The sequence below is a fragment of the Emys orbicularis genome, chromosome 2 (assembly GCF_028017835.1).
Source record: "Emys orbicularis isolate rEmyOrb1 chromosome 2, rEmyOrb1.hap1, whole genome shotgun sequence".
NCBI classification, from domain to species: domain Eukaryota; kingdom Metazoa; phylum Chordata; order Testudines; family Emydidae; genus Emys; species Emys orbicularis.
Genome location: NC_088684.1, coordinates 36,228,389 through 36,246,748, shown reverse-complemented (window position 1 = coordinate 36,246,748; position 18,360 = coordinate 36,228,389). Strand labels below are relative to the sequence as shown.

The window sequence follows — 18,360 nt, the reverse complement described above, 5'->3', positions numbered from 1 at the left end:
ATGCTGTGTATATCTCATCTAAATTAGTGTGTACAGTATGTTACATTCTAAGCGAAAGATTTGTAAAAGCAGAAGTTGACATTGTGTGTTTGTTTTTCATTGCCATTAATCAGTGCCTTTTGATTGCCAATGAGCGTCTGAAGTACTCAAAATGCTAATGCCGAATAGTGCATGACAGTGCATTCTTTCTTAAAATATATGGGCCAGATCCTCAGCTGAAGGAAATTAATTTAGTCAATGAAATTATGCCAGTTTTCACCAGCTGAGGACCTTCTAATCTGATTGTACACCCAAAGTGAAAGCACAGTAACTGTCTTCTAAACTTTTTTTTTAAAATGAAGTACAATGACTTGTATGTAACTTTGCATGTATTGAATTTAATACAATTGTTTGTTACTGCCTTTTGATACTATCACTACAGTAAAAAGAGCATGTTCAACATTTTGTTAAATTCTGACAATTCTGAATTGTCAGACCATTTGCCATGCAAAAGCTTTCGTTTGATTTTGCAAGTAAAAGTGTGCTTCATAACTCTATTTTGTATGGTACAATATTAGAGGTCAATGGTAGGTTGCAGTAAATAGTAAAAGTGTTAACAAAAGAACTTACGCTGAGTTGGTAGAGGAAAATGTAATTGGGTACTTAAGGCAGAAAATAAGTGGTATGACCAAATCTTGTTTAATCGCCTTCTTTCTTTTTACCATTTAAATTACTTTATTGAGTCAGTGTTTCAAAGTTGTGCTTTGTGATTTATCATTACAAAATTTCTGTAGGCATTGTAAAGTATCCTTTGTAAATCCTACAGATATTTTTGTAAAAAAAATTGTAATTTACAAGATTTATAAGATTTTTTTTGTTCACGCTCTCTCTCTCTCTCTCCCTCCCTCCATGCACATATATGCATACCTTGAAAAGATATTTATTTTTTAAATTTTGTTTTTGACAGTGGAGCCCAAACAATGTTCAGTATATTATAAACTCCACATGGATTCTCCAGTAATTAAGCTCATAAACATAAGTATTTGTAATAGTTGTCTACTTTGAGGTCGTGCAGCTGATTATGAGAGGGATTGGAATGCTCCATATCATAATATTCTGAAATTGATAAACTGTTGCATCAAGTTGCGATGCATAACTTTCTACCAGTGAGATTATCATTATACTTAGTCAGATTTTCTTTTTCTGACTGACAGGTGAGGATCTCCTTTTCAATCCAGTATCCTTCTCAGTAGCTATGTTGTTGTTTTTGACAAATTCTTATGGTTTTTAACTATTTTGTTCCTTCTTCATTTCCTGCAGTTAATTTTTCTGTACATTTAAAAAAAAAATTAAATTCAACTTTTCTGGTGTGCTAGAGTAGTTTTCTATTTGGCATTTAGTTAATTTTTTCCCTAGCTTTCAAAAAATATTTAAACCCTGAGTAGCAAGTCCCTTTATTTTTAGCATTTGACATATGTACATTCAAATGTTGGCCATTGTGGATAACCATAACAGCTAATTGCTTTGTTTTGGAGGTGTAACCAGGCCTCCGTGGGTCACAACTGAGAATACAAAATTCAGAACAAACTGCTGAGAAATAGGGCAGAGACACTCCAAAACTGGCTGTTATTCTCCCTTAAGATATACCAAACCAGCAACAAAAGTAAACTTCTGTTTCACCACACTGGTTAACAAGAAGTCAGAACAGCAGTTTCCTTAGACATTCCAGTCCTTGTATCACCACCAAAAACACTAGACTTTAAGATGAGTGGTTCTTTACAATCAATTTCATCAAATGAAAGGTTCTTCTTATCCCAAAGGATCAGCCACACACCCAGGTCAATATATAACTCAGATCTTACCTAATAATCACGCTGTTGCCAATCCTTTAGTATCTAAAATCTAAAGGTTTATTTATAAAAAGAAAGAAAGAAAGGTGAGAGTTAAAATTGGTTAAAGGAATCACATACATACAATAATTGCAAAATTTTGGTTCAGGCTTGTAGCAGTGATGGAGTAAACTGCTGGCTTAAATCAAGTCTCTGTTTGCTTCCAAATCATTGGAAGGACCTCAGTCCCTTGGTTAGAATGCTCCCATTAGTATAAGTCCATAGTCCAGAGTTTTGAGCAGGAAAGAGGCAAAATGGAGATGTTTCCAGGACCTTTTATAGCTTCTGCCATGTTGAGGGAAATCCATTGTTTCTAACAAAGCCTTCAGCACAGCTAGTGGAAAATTACAGGTAAAAGGTGGAATTTGGAGTCACACGGGCAACTCACATGTCCATGCATGATTTCGCTTAGTCATAGCAGGAAAGTCCATTAAGTGTAGATAGGTGTCTCCCATGGTCCATTGTGAGTTAAGTGTTCCTTGATGGGCCACTTAGTTTGAATATTTCCTTCAAGATGTGCAGGCTAAATACCTTGTGGGCATTACCCGAGGAGCAAACATTTGAAATCCAGGCATAGAGCCAATATTTATAACTTCAAATACAAAAATGATACATGCATACAAATAGCATAATCATATGCAGCAAATCATAGCCTTTCCATAGACACCTTACTTGACAACCTTTGTAGAAGATTTGTTGCAATTATGTAACAGTGGTAGCAACAATGATCTACATGGTCATATTTTAATCAGATAACGTCACAGGGGAAAGCTCATAATGATACTAGATTCAAGATCTGATCAAATATATTGCCTCATACCTTCAGATCTAAGGAGTATATTCTGTCTTCCTGGCCTCACCTGAACAATCTTGTAAGCCTGTATGAAAGCAAGTATGGAAAGCCTTATCAAAGGTTTCATGGTGTCAAATATATGCTCTGGTTGGAGGTCAGGACTTAGTGCAGAAATCCTTCTCCATTTCAATGTAGCTTTGACTCAAAAAAGAAGTTTAAAGCCAAAGAAGAAGTTAAAAGTGCTCATTATAATTGTTGGAACCTTCATACATTTCTCTATATGACACAAGGCTGTCTAAATTTCAGTAATAATATGTGTGTCCAAATTGAGATGAGAAGCCCACTCAGAAAGATTTCAGAATCATGATCCTTCTCGTAGCCCAAACTTCTCCTCACTTTCCTAGACTGTAGGTACTGCAAGATTTTGAAACCTAGTGTCCCATAAATTATTCTTAATTCAAATTGACATCGTTTTTCAAGCACAGAAATACAGAACAATGACTTTTGGAACTGAAATTCTCCAGATTTGGGACTGGGAAAATGTCCACACTGAAATTTAGTATTCACTAGGAATTCTTATTGGAAAAGGACTATGTGATAACTAAGCGATTCCATTGAGCAGTAGTAAATCTCATGAGTTATCCCTGCATCAGGAATTGCAAAATTATATATTTCTTGAACTGGAGTATGCCTGAATTAAACTTATTTGCCGCAGCTCCGAGTTTAAAATTATCAGCATCAGTTTCTTGCAGAAGAAAGTGGGAGAGCCATAAGAGTGCTTGGGGAACAGACTTGCATATCCCTCTGACTTCACCAAGAAGAGAGTGTTTATATTCTACTAATAGCACCATAATGGTGAAGAAATAAGTGGTTCCTGTTCTTTTTGTTGGAGGTTTCAAGAGAAGATTCAGCTAAACTGAAGGCCTTACCACGTCTTTTGACTTATGAAGGTCTTACTGAATGCTGTGATAAAAAGTCTTCTGTATAATGGAATATGAATGTGGTTCTCAGATTATAAAACTTAATTTTGTGCAAAGAGATACTTGTAAAATCAAGTTTCTTAGACAGAAAATGTTATGTCTGGTGTCAGTTAATTAAACCTATAGGGCAACTGAGTTCCAAACTTTAGTGACTATGATTTTATGAAGAGACAATGATGCTGTGTTAGATATGCAGATACCTTCCAAGCTGGTCTCAGAGTTCCACCACAATCAGTCATCCTGTTTATATTTTTTCTGTTTCCTAAGCTCTGTCCTGGTGTACTTCTACATGTGCAGACTTTTAAAAGTCTCCAGTGTTTGTTTTGGAGCAGACAAAATCCCTTAGAAAGTCAGTCCAGCTATTTTCTTTCATTTGGCACTTATTGCTTCAACTGTGTATTGCATAGTGAATCTTGCTTTCAGCTACTGGGGTTACAAAAGCTGTCTCCAGGTCGAGACAAAAGTAGTTCAACCCTCCCACTTTCTATTTGTATTTTGGAATAAGTATATTATTGTTAGTTTGTAAAATAAGAGCTGCCTTAGTTCATGTATACAAAAGTTGTTGCTGTTAGAAATATCTCATTCCTCGTTTTAAAAATATAGGTATTTTCACTGTATTAGAGGTACTGTATCTCTCTCAAAAAAGAGATTTTGAATTACAAGGATATTTGTTTTTCTTTTCATATGTAGTCATATCTGGGCTTTATAGTCTCCAAATTAGTGTAGCTCTACCTTTAAAGGAGATAAAATTATTTAATTTTTTTCTCTGAAGGTAGTATAAAAGAATCACCTACACTCACCCACTTTCTTTTCTTGCTAGAGTCGGGGATATGGTGTTGTACTTGTAGCACTTTCAATTCTCTTTTTAGCTTCAGTGAATTTTAGTGATCATGAAAACTGCCAGATTGACAGCCCTGAAGAATGCATTTCTGTACTTATGCACAGCCAGTGATGTAGAGCAAACTTTCCACAGTACCCCATATGCTGGTTTGCAGTGGCCAACTCTAGCAGAGAGTAGTTCAGTTTCCATACCCATTTATTTCTCAATTATCTCTGAATAGACAGATTTTGTGATACAGACATGTCCACTAAGAATTAGTCTATCATTGATTTTCACTTATGTCACTGAACCTACAACAGATGGTAACAAGTTTCAGTCATCTCCAGCCTGTGCTGGATTTGAATTGGTGCAGATGAAGGGCTTTGTATCCTTAACCAATCCTCCCAAACTATCCAATTCCTGGACTTTCTATTGAGAAGTGCAGTGCATTGTATCTGGGGGTATCTCATATATACACGTAAAGATTACAGCTACTGCAGAACACTCAAATATACAACATTTAAAACATAAAAATATATCTTCTTACGGCCTTTCAGCCAAGGGATTTCATGGTGCCATACTACACAAATGACACTGTTTGGCTCTTATACAATGACTATGTTTTAAGCTTTTTCATATAGCATGTAAGGTCTATGTTAACATAAAATGTAAATAGTCCCATAGGTGGTGAGTTATATGGGCCCGGGGTGCCCTTGCTCCACCAATATTTAAGAACATGGGCCCAGCTCCACCAATGTTTGGGCTTATCGCTTCAGGGGGATGCGGGGTCCAGGGCAGCTTGGGGGGCTAGCAGGAGGCCTGGTGCAAGCAGCAGCGAGCGACCTGGCTCCAGCCCGCCCCGGTCCGCCTCGCCGGCTCCCAGCATCACTCGGGGGAGGGGCGGAAGCCAGAAAGAGGTGGGGTGGGGATGGAGGCTTGGGGGAGGGGATGGAGCAGGGGCGGGCTCAGTTGTTTGCTGCTGCCGGCGCCAAGCCTCCCACTAACTTCCCAGGCTGCCCTGGATACTGCCTCCCCCTGAAGCACGGGGCCCCCTGAAGTGTGGTTGCCCCATTCCGACCTATGGATGGGATGGCTCTGGGTCCGGGGCGTCTTAGAGGGTTAGCAGGGCGCCTGGCACTGGCAGCAGTGAGCGACCCCGCCCCTGCTCCACCCCCTCCCATCCCCCATTCCACCCCTTCCCCCGAGTGACGCCGGGAGCCGGCGGGGCAGAGTGGGGCAGGCTGGAGCCGGGTCACTCACTGCTGCCGGCACCAGGCCCTCCGCTACCCCCCCAGGCCACCCTGGACCCCGCATCCCCCTGAAGCGCGAGGCCCGGGGTGGTTACCCCGGTCCGTCCTATGGACGGGACAGCTCCCTTTTGGGCACCACCAAAAATTATATAAACCTGCCGCCCATGAATAGTCCATTTCACTGATCATAACTGGACTTTTGGGCTACATTTTTACTACAGCCTCAACCCAGCTTCCAATTATGCACCCAAAATCAGCTGTGCATAAAAAAAATCCAGGCAATTCTATAGTGTAACTGGGGAGTTATTTGCATTATTTTCCTTCTGACAACTGATTGTAGACACAACATTATAGGTAATTTAAAAAATATTGGCATTTACCCCCTGTAGTTGATCATTATACTGTGGTATTCGTGACATTTCTCATACAATATGTAGAAAATACCACAAATTCCATGGAAAAGTTAATAAGTAAAGTAAGGTAAAGTAAATATTGTGGTATGGTATCACATTTATGCATTACAGCAGTTCAGATCAATGGGACTGAGGCAACCAGTAGTTCTACAATTTAAACTCAAGAGGTTGGGAGGCAAATCTTCTGTATTGTGGGCCTGCAAATCTGGAAGGTTTTTCCTCTCTGTGTTTCCCAGGGTACATATGTAGTATTCTTCACATTGAAAAGCAAGATATATTTGTTTCACATTTTACAATTATTTGCAGTTGTAGGTATGAGGAGTGGACAGTGTTTTATATTTGAGTCATGTGGGCTGATATTGAGTGGTGGGTGAAGGTGTAAGACTATTGAATATTTTGAGGCACTAATTCTGTACTAATTCTGCTTTGTTTATAGAGACATATGCCCTTTGTTTATTAAAACTTGTTTTAGATATTTTTAAAATAATTGAATTATTGTTGTTTATTTTTACTTAGTGTTAAAAAACCAACAGATTCATGTTTTCAAAGTCAATCCTTACAGCTTTAGAACCACACTCTTCCCTGAATTATTGATCCGTTAACCACAGAGTGTGGGTTGACAGCATTGATAATGGTGAGATGCCAAAAAAGAAAAATATGTACAAAACAGAATTTTTCAGTCCCTCTGGAACACAGCTTCTCTAGCACTTTCACAGGATTGGAAACCTGCAGACATAAGGATACATAATATGGCTGAGATCCTGAAGGAGAAAAGTTTTAGATTCTGAGCAGGGGGGAAAATGAATTAATGTCAAACTGTGACCTTCAAAGAAAAACTTAGCAGTTTTCAGAAATAACAGCATTTGGAATTAACTGTGAGAACCAACAAATAATGGACAAACTGCATTATCCTGAAAAGATGAAAGTGAATGTAACTGCCAAAAAAATTAAAAAGCAGTATCTAGAAAATCAAATTAGAGTCCTCAAAATATCTGAAAATAAGAAAATTCCTAACTGGTTTTATTACATGAAGAAGCTTATATTGTTTGTTCTTAGAATTAATGTCAATGAGGACCTCATTTACCAACCTACATAATTCCAAAGTGAGATACTGAAAAGAACTCTGGTAAGGGAGAAATTCTGGTCGTCAGCATTTCAGGACAAAGATTGAATGTAGCATATGCAACAAAAGAAATCTGCGTATAGTATAGGAAAACAAAACAGTCCTTTTCCAAATTTAGCCTGATTAATTTGGATGAGAAGAAAAAATTTGATATCCCTAAAAAAGGTCTAGATGAGGGTATACACTCTGCAGTCCTCTTCATGGCTAAGTGTTGGGCAATTTACCAGGAGACAGGCTATCTTTTCTGGAGCTAAGCTTCAAATTTTAAATTACTAGAAACCTTCAGGTCCAACAGAAACATGGGCAATTTAACAAACTAGAAGACTCAGTTCACAGGTAACTAACCCAAAGATGTTTCCTCTGTTAGTTAATTTCACTGACTGGATTTGAGATCCTGGATTCAGTTCCTTGGAGTGTAGAGGCAATGCTTTCCCTCTATCTTCAGCAAAGTGTGGGGATGAATGGAATTTTATAGTGAAGATTCAAGCCATCCCTCCTATTGCCCTGTAATGTTAAAGTTTGCAAATCTGTAGTGTTGCAACTTGTGAAAATCAGGAGACTTTTTATTGGTATTGCTGAAATTTGAAAAGTTTAATAATAACTGAGATAAGTATTGAAATATGTTTGCGATTTTATCCTGTGAGAACAGGGCTATTATACACGTAGGCCCTGATCCTGCAATGAGATCCATGCTGGCAGAAACCCCATTGACTTCACTGGGATTCTGCACAGGCAGAGGTCTGCTCACGTACATCTTACTGCTGGATCAGGATCTTATATATCATGTTTTCTTTCACTGTACTGTGAATATGGAAAGCCAATAAAATAATTTTAAGTCAATGCCACCACCATCAAATTTAAGTTGAGGTAATTATAGCTATTCTATCTCACCAGTCAATAGGCATGGGGCACTTAATGGAGAGGCATATGGTTTTTTAATATTATAATATGGAGCATTTTACGTGCATTTTACATGCAGTAGCACAGACCCACAAGTGGAGAATATATTACAGATATTTAACTCTAGTGAGCAAGAATAACTTTTTTCTTTCATGCTTTTTACATAATTTCCCCCTTTCTTTTGTGGAACACAGGCCTTGGGCATGTTATCTTGGTTTGCATGTATGAGTGTTTTGTTCATAGGATATGAATATCAATACCAGTATTATATTCTTATTATACATGGATGAGTTATTAAATCCTTTAACAAAAAGGTATTTAACATGATACAGGGGTGTCTGAAAGCCTTTAAACTACCAATATTTTTCCTTCTGAAAGGACAACTGTTTAGGCTATGAATTTTCTGCTGTTTTGGATAATTAAAAAGAGGCTACAGTAAAGTGTGATTGAACCACAAAAACATTTGAAGGCCCAGCAAAAATTTCCAAAAGCAGTGAAAGGGAATTGGGGTATTTTTATAGTTCTCTAGGTCTGGCTACTTTATATAATCAAGTTAGTAAACTATTCTCCTCCCATAGTAATTCCATTCTGATTCAAGAGGGCCAAAAATGGAAATCACAAGAGAAAAAAAAATGTTTTCATAGCACATTAAACCATTTGGAGGCAAACTTTACTTTGCTAAACACCATATAAATAGCAGATTAGGTTGTCTTTAAAAAAGGTTTAAAAGTTTCTGGTTCCAGAAGGGGGCATACTGTTCTGACTGAGGGTAACAGACTCTTGATATAATGATTATGCATAATAAACTATCATATATAATTTTATAATAATTTCTGGAAAAATGTTTAAAATTATTCGAAAGTTACAGTTTCTATCTTGTAATTATGTAAAGGCAAAGGTGGCTGCTCAATAGTCATAGGCTGCAATATTGCAATGATCTCCACATGGGCATAGGCCTGTGCCTTCCAGTACATCTTCCTCTGTACAGCTCTTTGCAGAACTAAAGCCTTAGAAAGTCCATTCCTCTGTAATTACATCAAGGAACTTTGGTCCAGATTCAAAAAAGTATTTAGGTGCCTAATTCCCTGCTGAAGGAATCAGCGAATACAGTGATTATGGGTCCCTGGAAACGATATTGTCTAGTGGAAAAAGAAGAGAGCTCTTTTAATTTTAATTATATTAACCAACAAAAACAATTCGATAATATACAGAATTGCCATTTGTAGGTAGGTTAGTAGCATCATATACACTTTACACAGTGGGAAACTGAAGCTCACAGAGATTAAGTGACTTGCCTTCTGGGGCACACTGATCTAGCAGATTACTGCTAAAACTAGTTGTCTGGAGACTAGGGTTCCAATTCTAGATTCTGACACTGACATGCTGTGTGACCTTGGACAGATCACAGCCTTACTGAATTTCAGTTTCCTCATCTTTAAAAGGGGGGCAATTATATTTAACATTATAAAGTTGTTGCAAAGTCTAAACAATATTAGTAAGCTGTTACTCATGCAAAATATTATTAGAGCCTCTTAATGGCCTAATAGAACTCGGGACTTCCTGGCTTCCAACCATGTTCTCATTGCGTTGTGGAGACAGTAGCATCAGCTCCTTCGGTGGTAGTTTTACAAATTTGCAAATGCAAAAGTGACTTTTCACTTTTTCACAAATGATCAAATAATGAATTTAGTCCCAAAAAATTGAAGTTTTGGAAAATGTGTCCAATTGCATAAGTTAGAGACCTGTAAAAGAGACAAACTTTATTTTAAAAAGTCCACCAAACAAAATAAATGTTTTGGTCTGCTGAGCTGTTAGGTGAGGAAGCATAGGAGGAATACAAATACTAAACTAAATCCTGCAAGCTGGTACCCACATGAATAACTTTGTTCATGTCAGTAATCTCAAACTCAGTAGGGCTATTGGGAGGAATGGAGTTATTCATATATGTAAATGCTTGCAGAATTGGGGGCAGTGAGTTGGTGGAAGGAGGGGAAGATTGACAGAGACTTTATTTTTTGGTGTGGTAAATTAGGAACAGGACTTTTAGGTACCAGCCCATAATAGCATGCAGAATTGCCACAAGTGAATGCTGCTGATAATATTCTGCTGGAGACTCCTTCAATTCGAAAGCATTGCACAATCACTTAAGGATAGTAATTTATTGTTTTATTATATTAAAATTCACATAACTGAATATTATTTGAACAGACTGGTTGCCATTAAAAAGTAAACATTTATTCACAGTTATAGTTCAGAATAGGCAACAACTGGAGTATCTTTGGCAACATTGTTCAGTTACTGGGAATAAAAGTTGACTTTCTATTGGTGACCAAAGTGTCATTGTTGTGGTTTAATTTCTGCTAATTACTGTGGTTTTCCTCTTTTATATTTAATTTGCTTTGAATTAAATACCTTTATGGAAATCTTTAAGCATTAATATGGCCAGCCATAACTCCTCCACTTCTAAACAGAAAAGTGATTGCAAATTCACAGGTTCTAAGCATCCCTGTTACATGTATAGATTTCATGTATTTTTTCTTGACATCACTTCATTTTAATATTTGTTTTGCAGATAAAGGCTTATATTCATATAATTCAGGTAAATTTTCAGCATGCCTGAAGTGTTTATTGCTTGCATATATATGCACAGTTTAAGTTGACATTTTATTGATGTGCTTATGCTACATACTGTGCATATTTTAAATTGCTAAAGAGTTCCTTGGCTTTCCTGTGTGCTTTTCAGTCATGTCCTTTGTACTGGCTTTATTTTTTCAACATCTTAGTATTGGGAACACCTTGCTGAAATTCCAGTGACTTTGAAAGTATAATATTTGTTTTGCCTGTCTCTATTTGAAGGTAGATAGAGATTTGATAGATAAGTTGTAGTATGCTTTACTAATTATACTGGGGAAATATTAAGTTATTTTGGTCAGAGATTTATTAAAATTGAAAACTTGTACTGAAGCTGCTTTGTGAACTGTTTTAAATAGTTAAATAATGCAGAAATGTGGTAAGTAAGATACTGTTAATATCAGCAGAAGTGTCTTTGTATATAGCTATATTATACCGTCCCAGTTGCAAATCATTTTGCTATATCTGAGAAAGAAAAGTGATGCTCTTAGCTTTCCTTAATTAAATATAAATAACCCAATAATGTAAAGCCTTCCTAATACAAACTTTAATTCTATCACACATTTCATGTGGGACTTTTCCAGGTCAAACAGTTTTAATTACATGAACTTCACTGAGATTTGGTTCACCTAATTATATTTTAATTATGTTTAATAAATGTAATACTAAGAAATTAAAGCTAATACTATGCCCACAAAAATCTCTTCAGCCACGGATACTCAGGGCCTGAATGAAACTGAGAGAGCGAGCTGCATGGTAGTCAGTTGTGGCTTCCTAAGTCCAAAGCTGTTTCTGTTTCAAGCCTGGCATAAATTCGAATAATTTAGGGGCTGCACTAAACTAGACCAAGGGGCTTGTAGCGCGGCGAGGACTCCCCGCTGTGGCGCCTCCTGCTGGTCGTCCAGGGAATTAGCTCACCAACCTCCGAAGCACCCTCTGCAGGCTGGTGTCTCGCCTTCCCGCTGGCCCCCGTGTCCCTCCCAGACCCCAGTGCCCCTCTACGTCAGGGTTTCTGCCCCTTCAGTACCCTGCAGTCTCTCGGGGTCTCCCCTCCCCAGGGAACCCCCAACCCCCTATCCCCAACTCGCCTCAGTCTTTGGCTACTGCCAGTCACCGTCTAGCCCCCGCTCACTGGGGCAGACTGCAGTATAATTGCCACTCATCATCGGCAAGGAGGATTTGAACCGGCTGCCTCCGCCTACCCTTGGGATGCCCCTCTGCAACCCCAGTACCCTTCTTGGCCTTTAGCAAGGCCTGCAGGCTGGGGGTTTTCCAGGCCGGAGCTCCCCAGCTCTTCTGGCCTTTCTCCAGCCCTGCTCCACTTTAGGTCCCCTGCTCAGCTCCCAGCATCCAGGCCCATCCCTCTCAACATCCAGAGAGAGACTCTCTGGCTCCAGCCTAGCAGCCCCTTTATAGGGCCATCTGCGGCCTGATTGGGGTGTGGCCCAGCTGCGGCTGCTTCCCAAATCAGCCCAGGCTTACTGGTTCCCCACTACAGCCCTCTCACAGGGCTGTTTTAAGTGCTTCAGGGCAGGAGTGGGGTTACGGCCCCGCTACAGGGCTACATTCACTTCTCCTCATCATCATCATGTGTAAGATTGCCTATAGGGGCCCAATCTGGTAGGCGAGCTCTGAGTCCACTTACCAGATCATGCTCTGCAGGCAAGTTAGGCAGAGGAACACATATCTTCCCCTGGTTCTTGCATTGTTCTGGGGCTTACATGTTGGGACACCTGGTGTGTAGCTGCTCTGCACATGATCAGAGACAGAAACATAGATGCCTTGGGAACTTTATTGCAAAAATTTAGGTGCCAAGTGAGCTTATGCACCTCCAGGGTTTTGTGGAAGCCAAGGGGGCGGGGGAGGTCTGGTGATTCCCAGTGGGGCCTGATTCTTGGATTTAGGTGCCTAAAGTGGCAGTTAGCCACCTAAGTCCTTTTGTGAATCCAGCCCCAACTGACTAAGCCACCGAAAGGCCATCTACCATCTTGAGATAGCTTTAACCACTGGACAATATGTTATTCTGATGTCTGTCTTAGACTGTCCTGTTGAATTTGTTCCACTTTGTATATGTAATTAAATAAACATTGGGCCTGAGACAGAGTAAGAAATGAGTCCATAGTCCAGTGGTTAAGGCACTCACCTGAGAGGTGGTAAACCTGGGAGATGTCTGTGCTACCTTGCATGTAAAAGCAATATCTCCCTGGGATATTGATGACAGAACTATGCACAGGTCTCTACATCACTGTCTAATATCTGGTCCAATGTGGAAAGTAGTTTCAGGAGGTCTTCCAGAATTCTCTGCCTGCTAAAGCTGTCTGTCTTCAAAACATTTATAAATACAGAGTGTTTCATTCATGATTTGGAAGAGGCTGGATAGCCATCTGTCTTGGATGGTTTAGTCACAACAAACCCTGCATCTTGGCATGGGGGGGTTAGACTAGATGACCCTTGTGATCCCTTCTAACCCTATGATTCTATGTAAAATGGCATGCACTATGCGCCAAGGGGACACATCCTCTTCATTGGATCCCCAATCTGGCTATACACCCCTGATTCTATTACAATAGGGTTCTTCCCTACTATGGAGGAAGGGGCTAGGATCCACCCTAAGAGATATGCAAATAATCTCCATTCCCCTGAGTAGTGATTCTTTTTAGTCTCTGTGTCCCTTTCCTACCCATCAGAAACCTTGCACACATGTCAAAGACTGGTGGCAAATAGGTTAAGTCTCATAGCTAGTGACCTATTGGATGATTGCAAACAGCCTGAGCTGACACACACTTGTGAGCATGTAATCATTTGTTAATATGTATTACTACAGAATGCTAAAAAATACAGATTGCCTTGTCCTCATTTCAAAAAGTACATTCTCTTTTATGAATGGGTGAGTATCAGCCACATGTTAGTATACAGATTTTAACATTCCAATATCAGCAGTAAAACAGGTTGGGCAGAGCATGCACCCCTCCTGTACTTACAAGATGCCAAAGAAGAAAGAGATACGTGTGTGTAAGTAAAATTAAGCCAAACAGAGGCTAACACATTTATTTGTCATACATGACCTACATTTTAGGTCTAATTATGGATTTAGAATCTGCTTTTGCCAACTAAGCTCTAGCTATTTTAACAAGTGTTGTGCTTGCTGTGGTAGCATTAAAATACCTCTTTTCCTCTGAATTTTCACAGCTATAATTTGTCTTGCAGGATGCAAACTATGCATATGAAGCTGCTAAGCCCTAATAATGATTATCATTACCTTTTAGAAAATGTAGCATTCATTTAACATAATAGCTATAATTCCTCTTCCAAGTGTTTATATACAAGTTTAGCCATATTGCAAACAAGCACAAACAAATGCAAACATAGCATAACTTCAGTATTTTGCAGCTGGATTTCATTCTTTCACTTTTGAACTATTATTTATCGATTTAGAGGAAAATAGTTAATGTGCCACTAATTAATAACCATTACAATAATGTACATATCTTTCTGTTCCAAGGATCCTGTATTGATTCTCCTTGTATTTATCTATATATTTTTGCCAAGTTGTGTAGTCTGAAATACATTTCATTTGGTTATTATTATTGCCTGAGCAGTTCTGACTTACAGTAATAACACTGATATGTTTGTGACGATTCTTTTTCTGCAGGGTCCAAAAGAATCAGTGATAGTGAAGTCTCTGACTATGACTGTGATGATGGAATTGGTGTAGTTTCAGGTATGAATTTCTAAATGCATTCTTCTAGTTTCAGTAAAGAGCTTTTTTATTTTTCATGTACTAATTTATTGTTGCTTTTCTCCTGGTAAAAAATAAATCAGCACTCAATACACATTTTTCTAACAAACACCCAGGATGCTGTGAGCTAGCTTTTCTTAACGCATTAACTACAAAGATGACTTGTAAAGGGGAAACGCAATGATCCCTTTTCCTTTTTGGCTTCTTTATAATGTATTTTGTCCAAAAAAACCCCAAAAACAGAGTTTTATTTTGTTGTGCTTTCTTTTTAACTCGGAATTCAGGTCTTATGTTATCTGGAAGACTCTATGGTGAAATCATAGTGAAATAGTGAGAACACTGGAGTCAAGGACTCAGAAAGCTGAGCATTTGAGGGGGGAAGGGAATTTTAGCCACATGTTTTTAAAAGTCTATTTGTTTTGTTAACAGATATTTAATTTCAGTGCTTCATGAGTATTTAAGACCAAAAATGTTATTGGCAAAGATCCAACACCCCACCTCTTCTAATAAGATGCAAAGAGCTCACAATAAACAACTCTGAGTTCTCCAAGACATCCATCAGTAAAACCAGAAGAGACTACATTTTGCATTTCTGGATATTTCTAAGTTAATAAATAGAAAAAAACAACAATTGTTTTTATAAAGAAAAAATAACAGTAATAAAACCCATACACTATCCTTTTGGGTCTTTAAACTTTCCACAGAGAAAAAAAAAAGGGACATCCTGTGACAGGAAAAAGTCCTTATGCCAGTCATGTTTAATTCTTTCTTTTACAAGAGGCACCATTCTGGACTGGGGTGTGCTTCATAGCTCAGTCCCCAACATTTCTAGTTTTTTCACACCTAGTTCTCCCTTTTTGTTGCAGCCCACCTTTGGCCTCATATCTATCACTACCTTATGGTCGTAGGCCTTGTCTACAGTGGAGAAAGGAATTATGTTAGAAACCATTATTAACTAACACATCTAACTAACAGAAGGTAAAACACAACTTAGTACCTAGTGTACTAATGTGCTGTGTTCACTAATTATGAGTAACTTGAGGGTCCTCACTACCATAACCAGAGAATACATTTTAAAACTTGTCCTTGTCAACACTAGTTGCTACACATCATATTAGTTAACACAAGATGCATCTTCCTGGTCTAGACAAGCCCAAAGAGGGAATTCTGCTGCATAGTAGACACAACCAGCTGGCAGTTGTGCCTTTGAAAAAGCAGGTTTGATTGTTTGATGGATTGCAGCTGAGATATGGTTCCATATGGCTGGCCGCTTTTGTATCTTTTGTCTCCTGGATCCAATTCTGTCTCCTCAGAGGAGATTTCATTCTAGTTCCTTTGCCTCCATGGGCAGGCATCAAACAGACAGCCCAACCTCCAAAGTGAGCACCAGGCCTGAGCCAAGGTTCCCTTGACAAGGTTCCCAAAACTGTATACAAGGAGGGTGATCTAAAAACCCTTGGTGTCATCCCAGTTTAACTATGCCATAATTAATTTAAATTCAGCTTTCCAGGATGCAGCCAGTAATTGTTTCCCACTCCCCATAAGCTTCTGTATGCTTGAGAGTACAGGAATGATAGTTGTAGGGTACTCCTCACCCTGCAAGGTGTTCTTTAGGAGTTCCTTCACCCTTCTCCTTGCCTGGCACCATTTTCAGTGGCCAAAGAGGGCATAGGTTTCCCCTGCCCTAAGCACGTTTCCCGGACCACAAGGAAACTGTGGAGCAATCCTGGGAGAAACATGACTTGAAGCTAGCTTTTCTTGATGCCTCCTTGGACCTGGTAACTTTTCCCTCTCTTCTGCTTACCAATAATCTTATGGGCAGAAGAATTTTATGAAAAGCAAAATTCCAAGCTGAACAGTGCCTTATAGCCAGCTCCTTATAGGAGAGAAGCTATTTAGGGAAGAGCAAACCCTGTAGACTGTCCAGGATGAGAAAAATTCTGTTCCAGAATGACCAAAATATCATACTCCTCCTTCTAGCATAAAGAACACTCAGGTTGTTGTTAGTTTCCCTTCAAGTCTCACTAAAGACCAAGGTTCCAAATATCTCACCATGAAATAGTTCTCAGTGTAAGCAGAGTCAGAATGATCTCTACCCTGACATCTGGTGGTGAGTTGTGGAAAAGGACTTCAGGGGCTGATCTTGTTTGCATGATGGGACTGCTTGCCCAAATAGTCACTTTGTCAGCTGTGGGATCCCCAGTCTCTTTGTTATTGGGGCAGCAGTAATAAGGTGTTGTTATCCTGGTTATGTGAATCAAGGACAGTAGAACTGTACTTGGCATTTTATGATGGAGGGACTCGCCCTCAACTAAGTAGCACTCACTGGGCAAGGGACATAGGTTCCAAAGCCCAGTGAACTGAGAGAGGCTGGTGGCAGGTATGTGTACCCGGTAGTGTGGGCCCCTTCTGAGGGCCCTAAACACCACTTTGGCCCCTCCTCTCTCCACTGTGTAATAACAGAGCTCATTTTGAATCTGTTAGGAGTCTTATTACATGCTGCAGCGCTGATACCTAGGTCTAAGCATTAGACCTACTTTGGGCTAGTGGTTCTGAGTGTGCCAGCACTGGGGCTCCCCTACTAACTGAGAGCTGAAATCACTAAAGAGCTGAAGTTACTAAGAGCTGAAATCACTGAGAGCTGTGTTAAGTGTGTGTGTGTGTGCGGGGGCTGGGCAGTGTTAAGCGGGGCGGGACTGGGAGGTAAACTCTGCAAATGAACTTCTGAACTCTGAGGGCTGCACTGACCAAGGACAGAAACTGTGGGTGGGGTGACTGTTGGGTTGCTGGACTTAAGACCCTGAGGGGAAAAGGACACTGCCAAACTAACTTGGGGGTGGGTCTTTTGCTCATGGTTTGTGTTATGAATCCTGTTTGTGGTGTTTCCCCAACATAATGCCACATTGTTTCCCTCCTTTATTAAAAGGCTTTTGCTACACTCAAACTCTGTGCTTGCGAGAGGGGAAGTATTGCCTCTTAAAGGTACCCAGGGGAGCGGTATGTAATTGTCCCAGGTCACTGGGTGGGGGCTCGAGCCGGTTTTGCATTGTGTTATTGAAACGGAACCCCTAGATACTGAACCCAGGCCTTGTTGCTGCCAACTCTGACGGGCAGAAGGGTTACATCAGGAACAAATCAAAACTGCAAGAGTTTGCAAACGAAGCCATGGAGAGCTTTGGATCCCAGGGCTCTGAAACTTCCTCCTTTCCTTTCAAGAGAAGTTTTCCACTTCACTTCTTCAGACAGCACTTGGTACGGATCTCAGAAGACAATTAGGTTCATTTGGTGAGTTCTTTAGATTAGTTTGTGGATTTAGTGAATATCCAGGTCTCTGTCTGCCCCCCTCATCTCTCTATCTAGAAAACAGTGAAGAGAGGATGCTTCTGGCATATTCAAGCCATAACAGAGAGACAGTGTTTCTTAGAGATCTGATTGCTCCTAACTGCTGTGCCAAAGATTTCAATAGGAGTTTATCTTAATTTAGATCTGAAGTGGCTCAGCTTCTAGTGTATGCTCAGTCATCATCATAGTAAGGCCTGGGGCATTGCTCTTGCCTCTGTAGACTCTAAAGATGAATGCTTTCATATTCCCATTGCTCAGTTGCTTCAGAAAGACCCCATTTAACTTTTGGGGAAAAACAGTCCACCTGGCCTAATGTCAGCACCCGGGAATGTTTATTGTAGCAATAATGACTGTGCTTTGCCAATGGCTCTTTCATATCCTCATCTATGGATCTGGATGACTGGTGAAAGCCCCAGTGCTCACAGAGTCTCTCACTACTGTTTGACAATTGACGGACTTGCTGTGAAACACTTGGGGTTTATAATACAATGACAGAACCTA

At 39.7% G+C, this 18,360-nt stretch overlaps 1 protein-coding gene across 39 annotated transcripts in view; it reads left to right on the top strand.

Annotated features, from left to right (window-relative positions):
- The window catches only part of RIMS2 (regulating synaptic membrane exocytosis 2), a 765,985-nt gene that overhangs the window by 474,820 nt on the left and 272,805 nt on the right, over positions 1 to 18,360 (top strand). For 37 of the 39 annotated variants that reach the window (XM_065398069.1, XM_065398065.1, XM_065398088.1 and 34 more), the window contains one exon: positions 14,431 to 14,499. In XM_065398069.1, coding sequence (XP_065254141.1) covers positions 14,431 to 14,499 — 69 coding nt within the window. Of the gene's footprint in view, positions 1 to 10,719; positions 10,747 to 14,430; positions 14,500 to 18,360 lie in introns of all 39 variants that reach the window. The other 2 variants (XM_065398064.1, XM_065398062.1) reach the window with 1 other exon arrangement.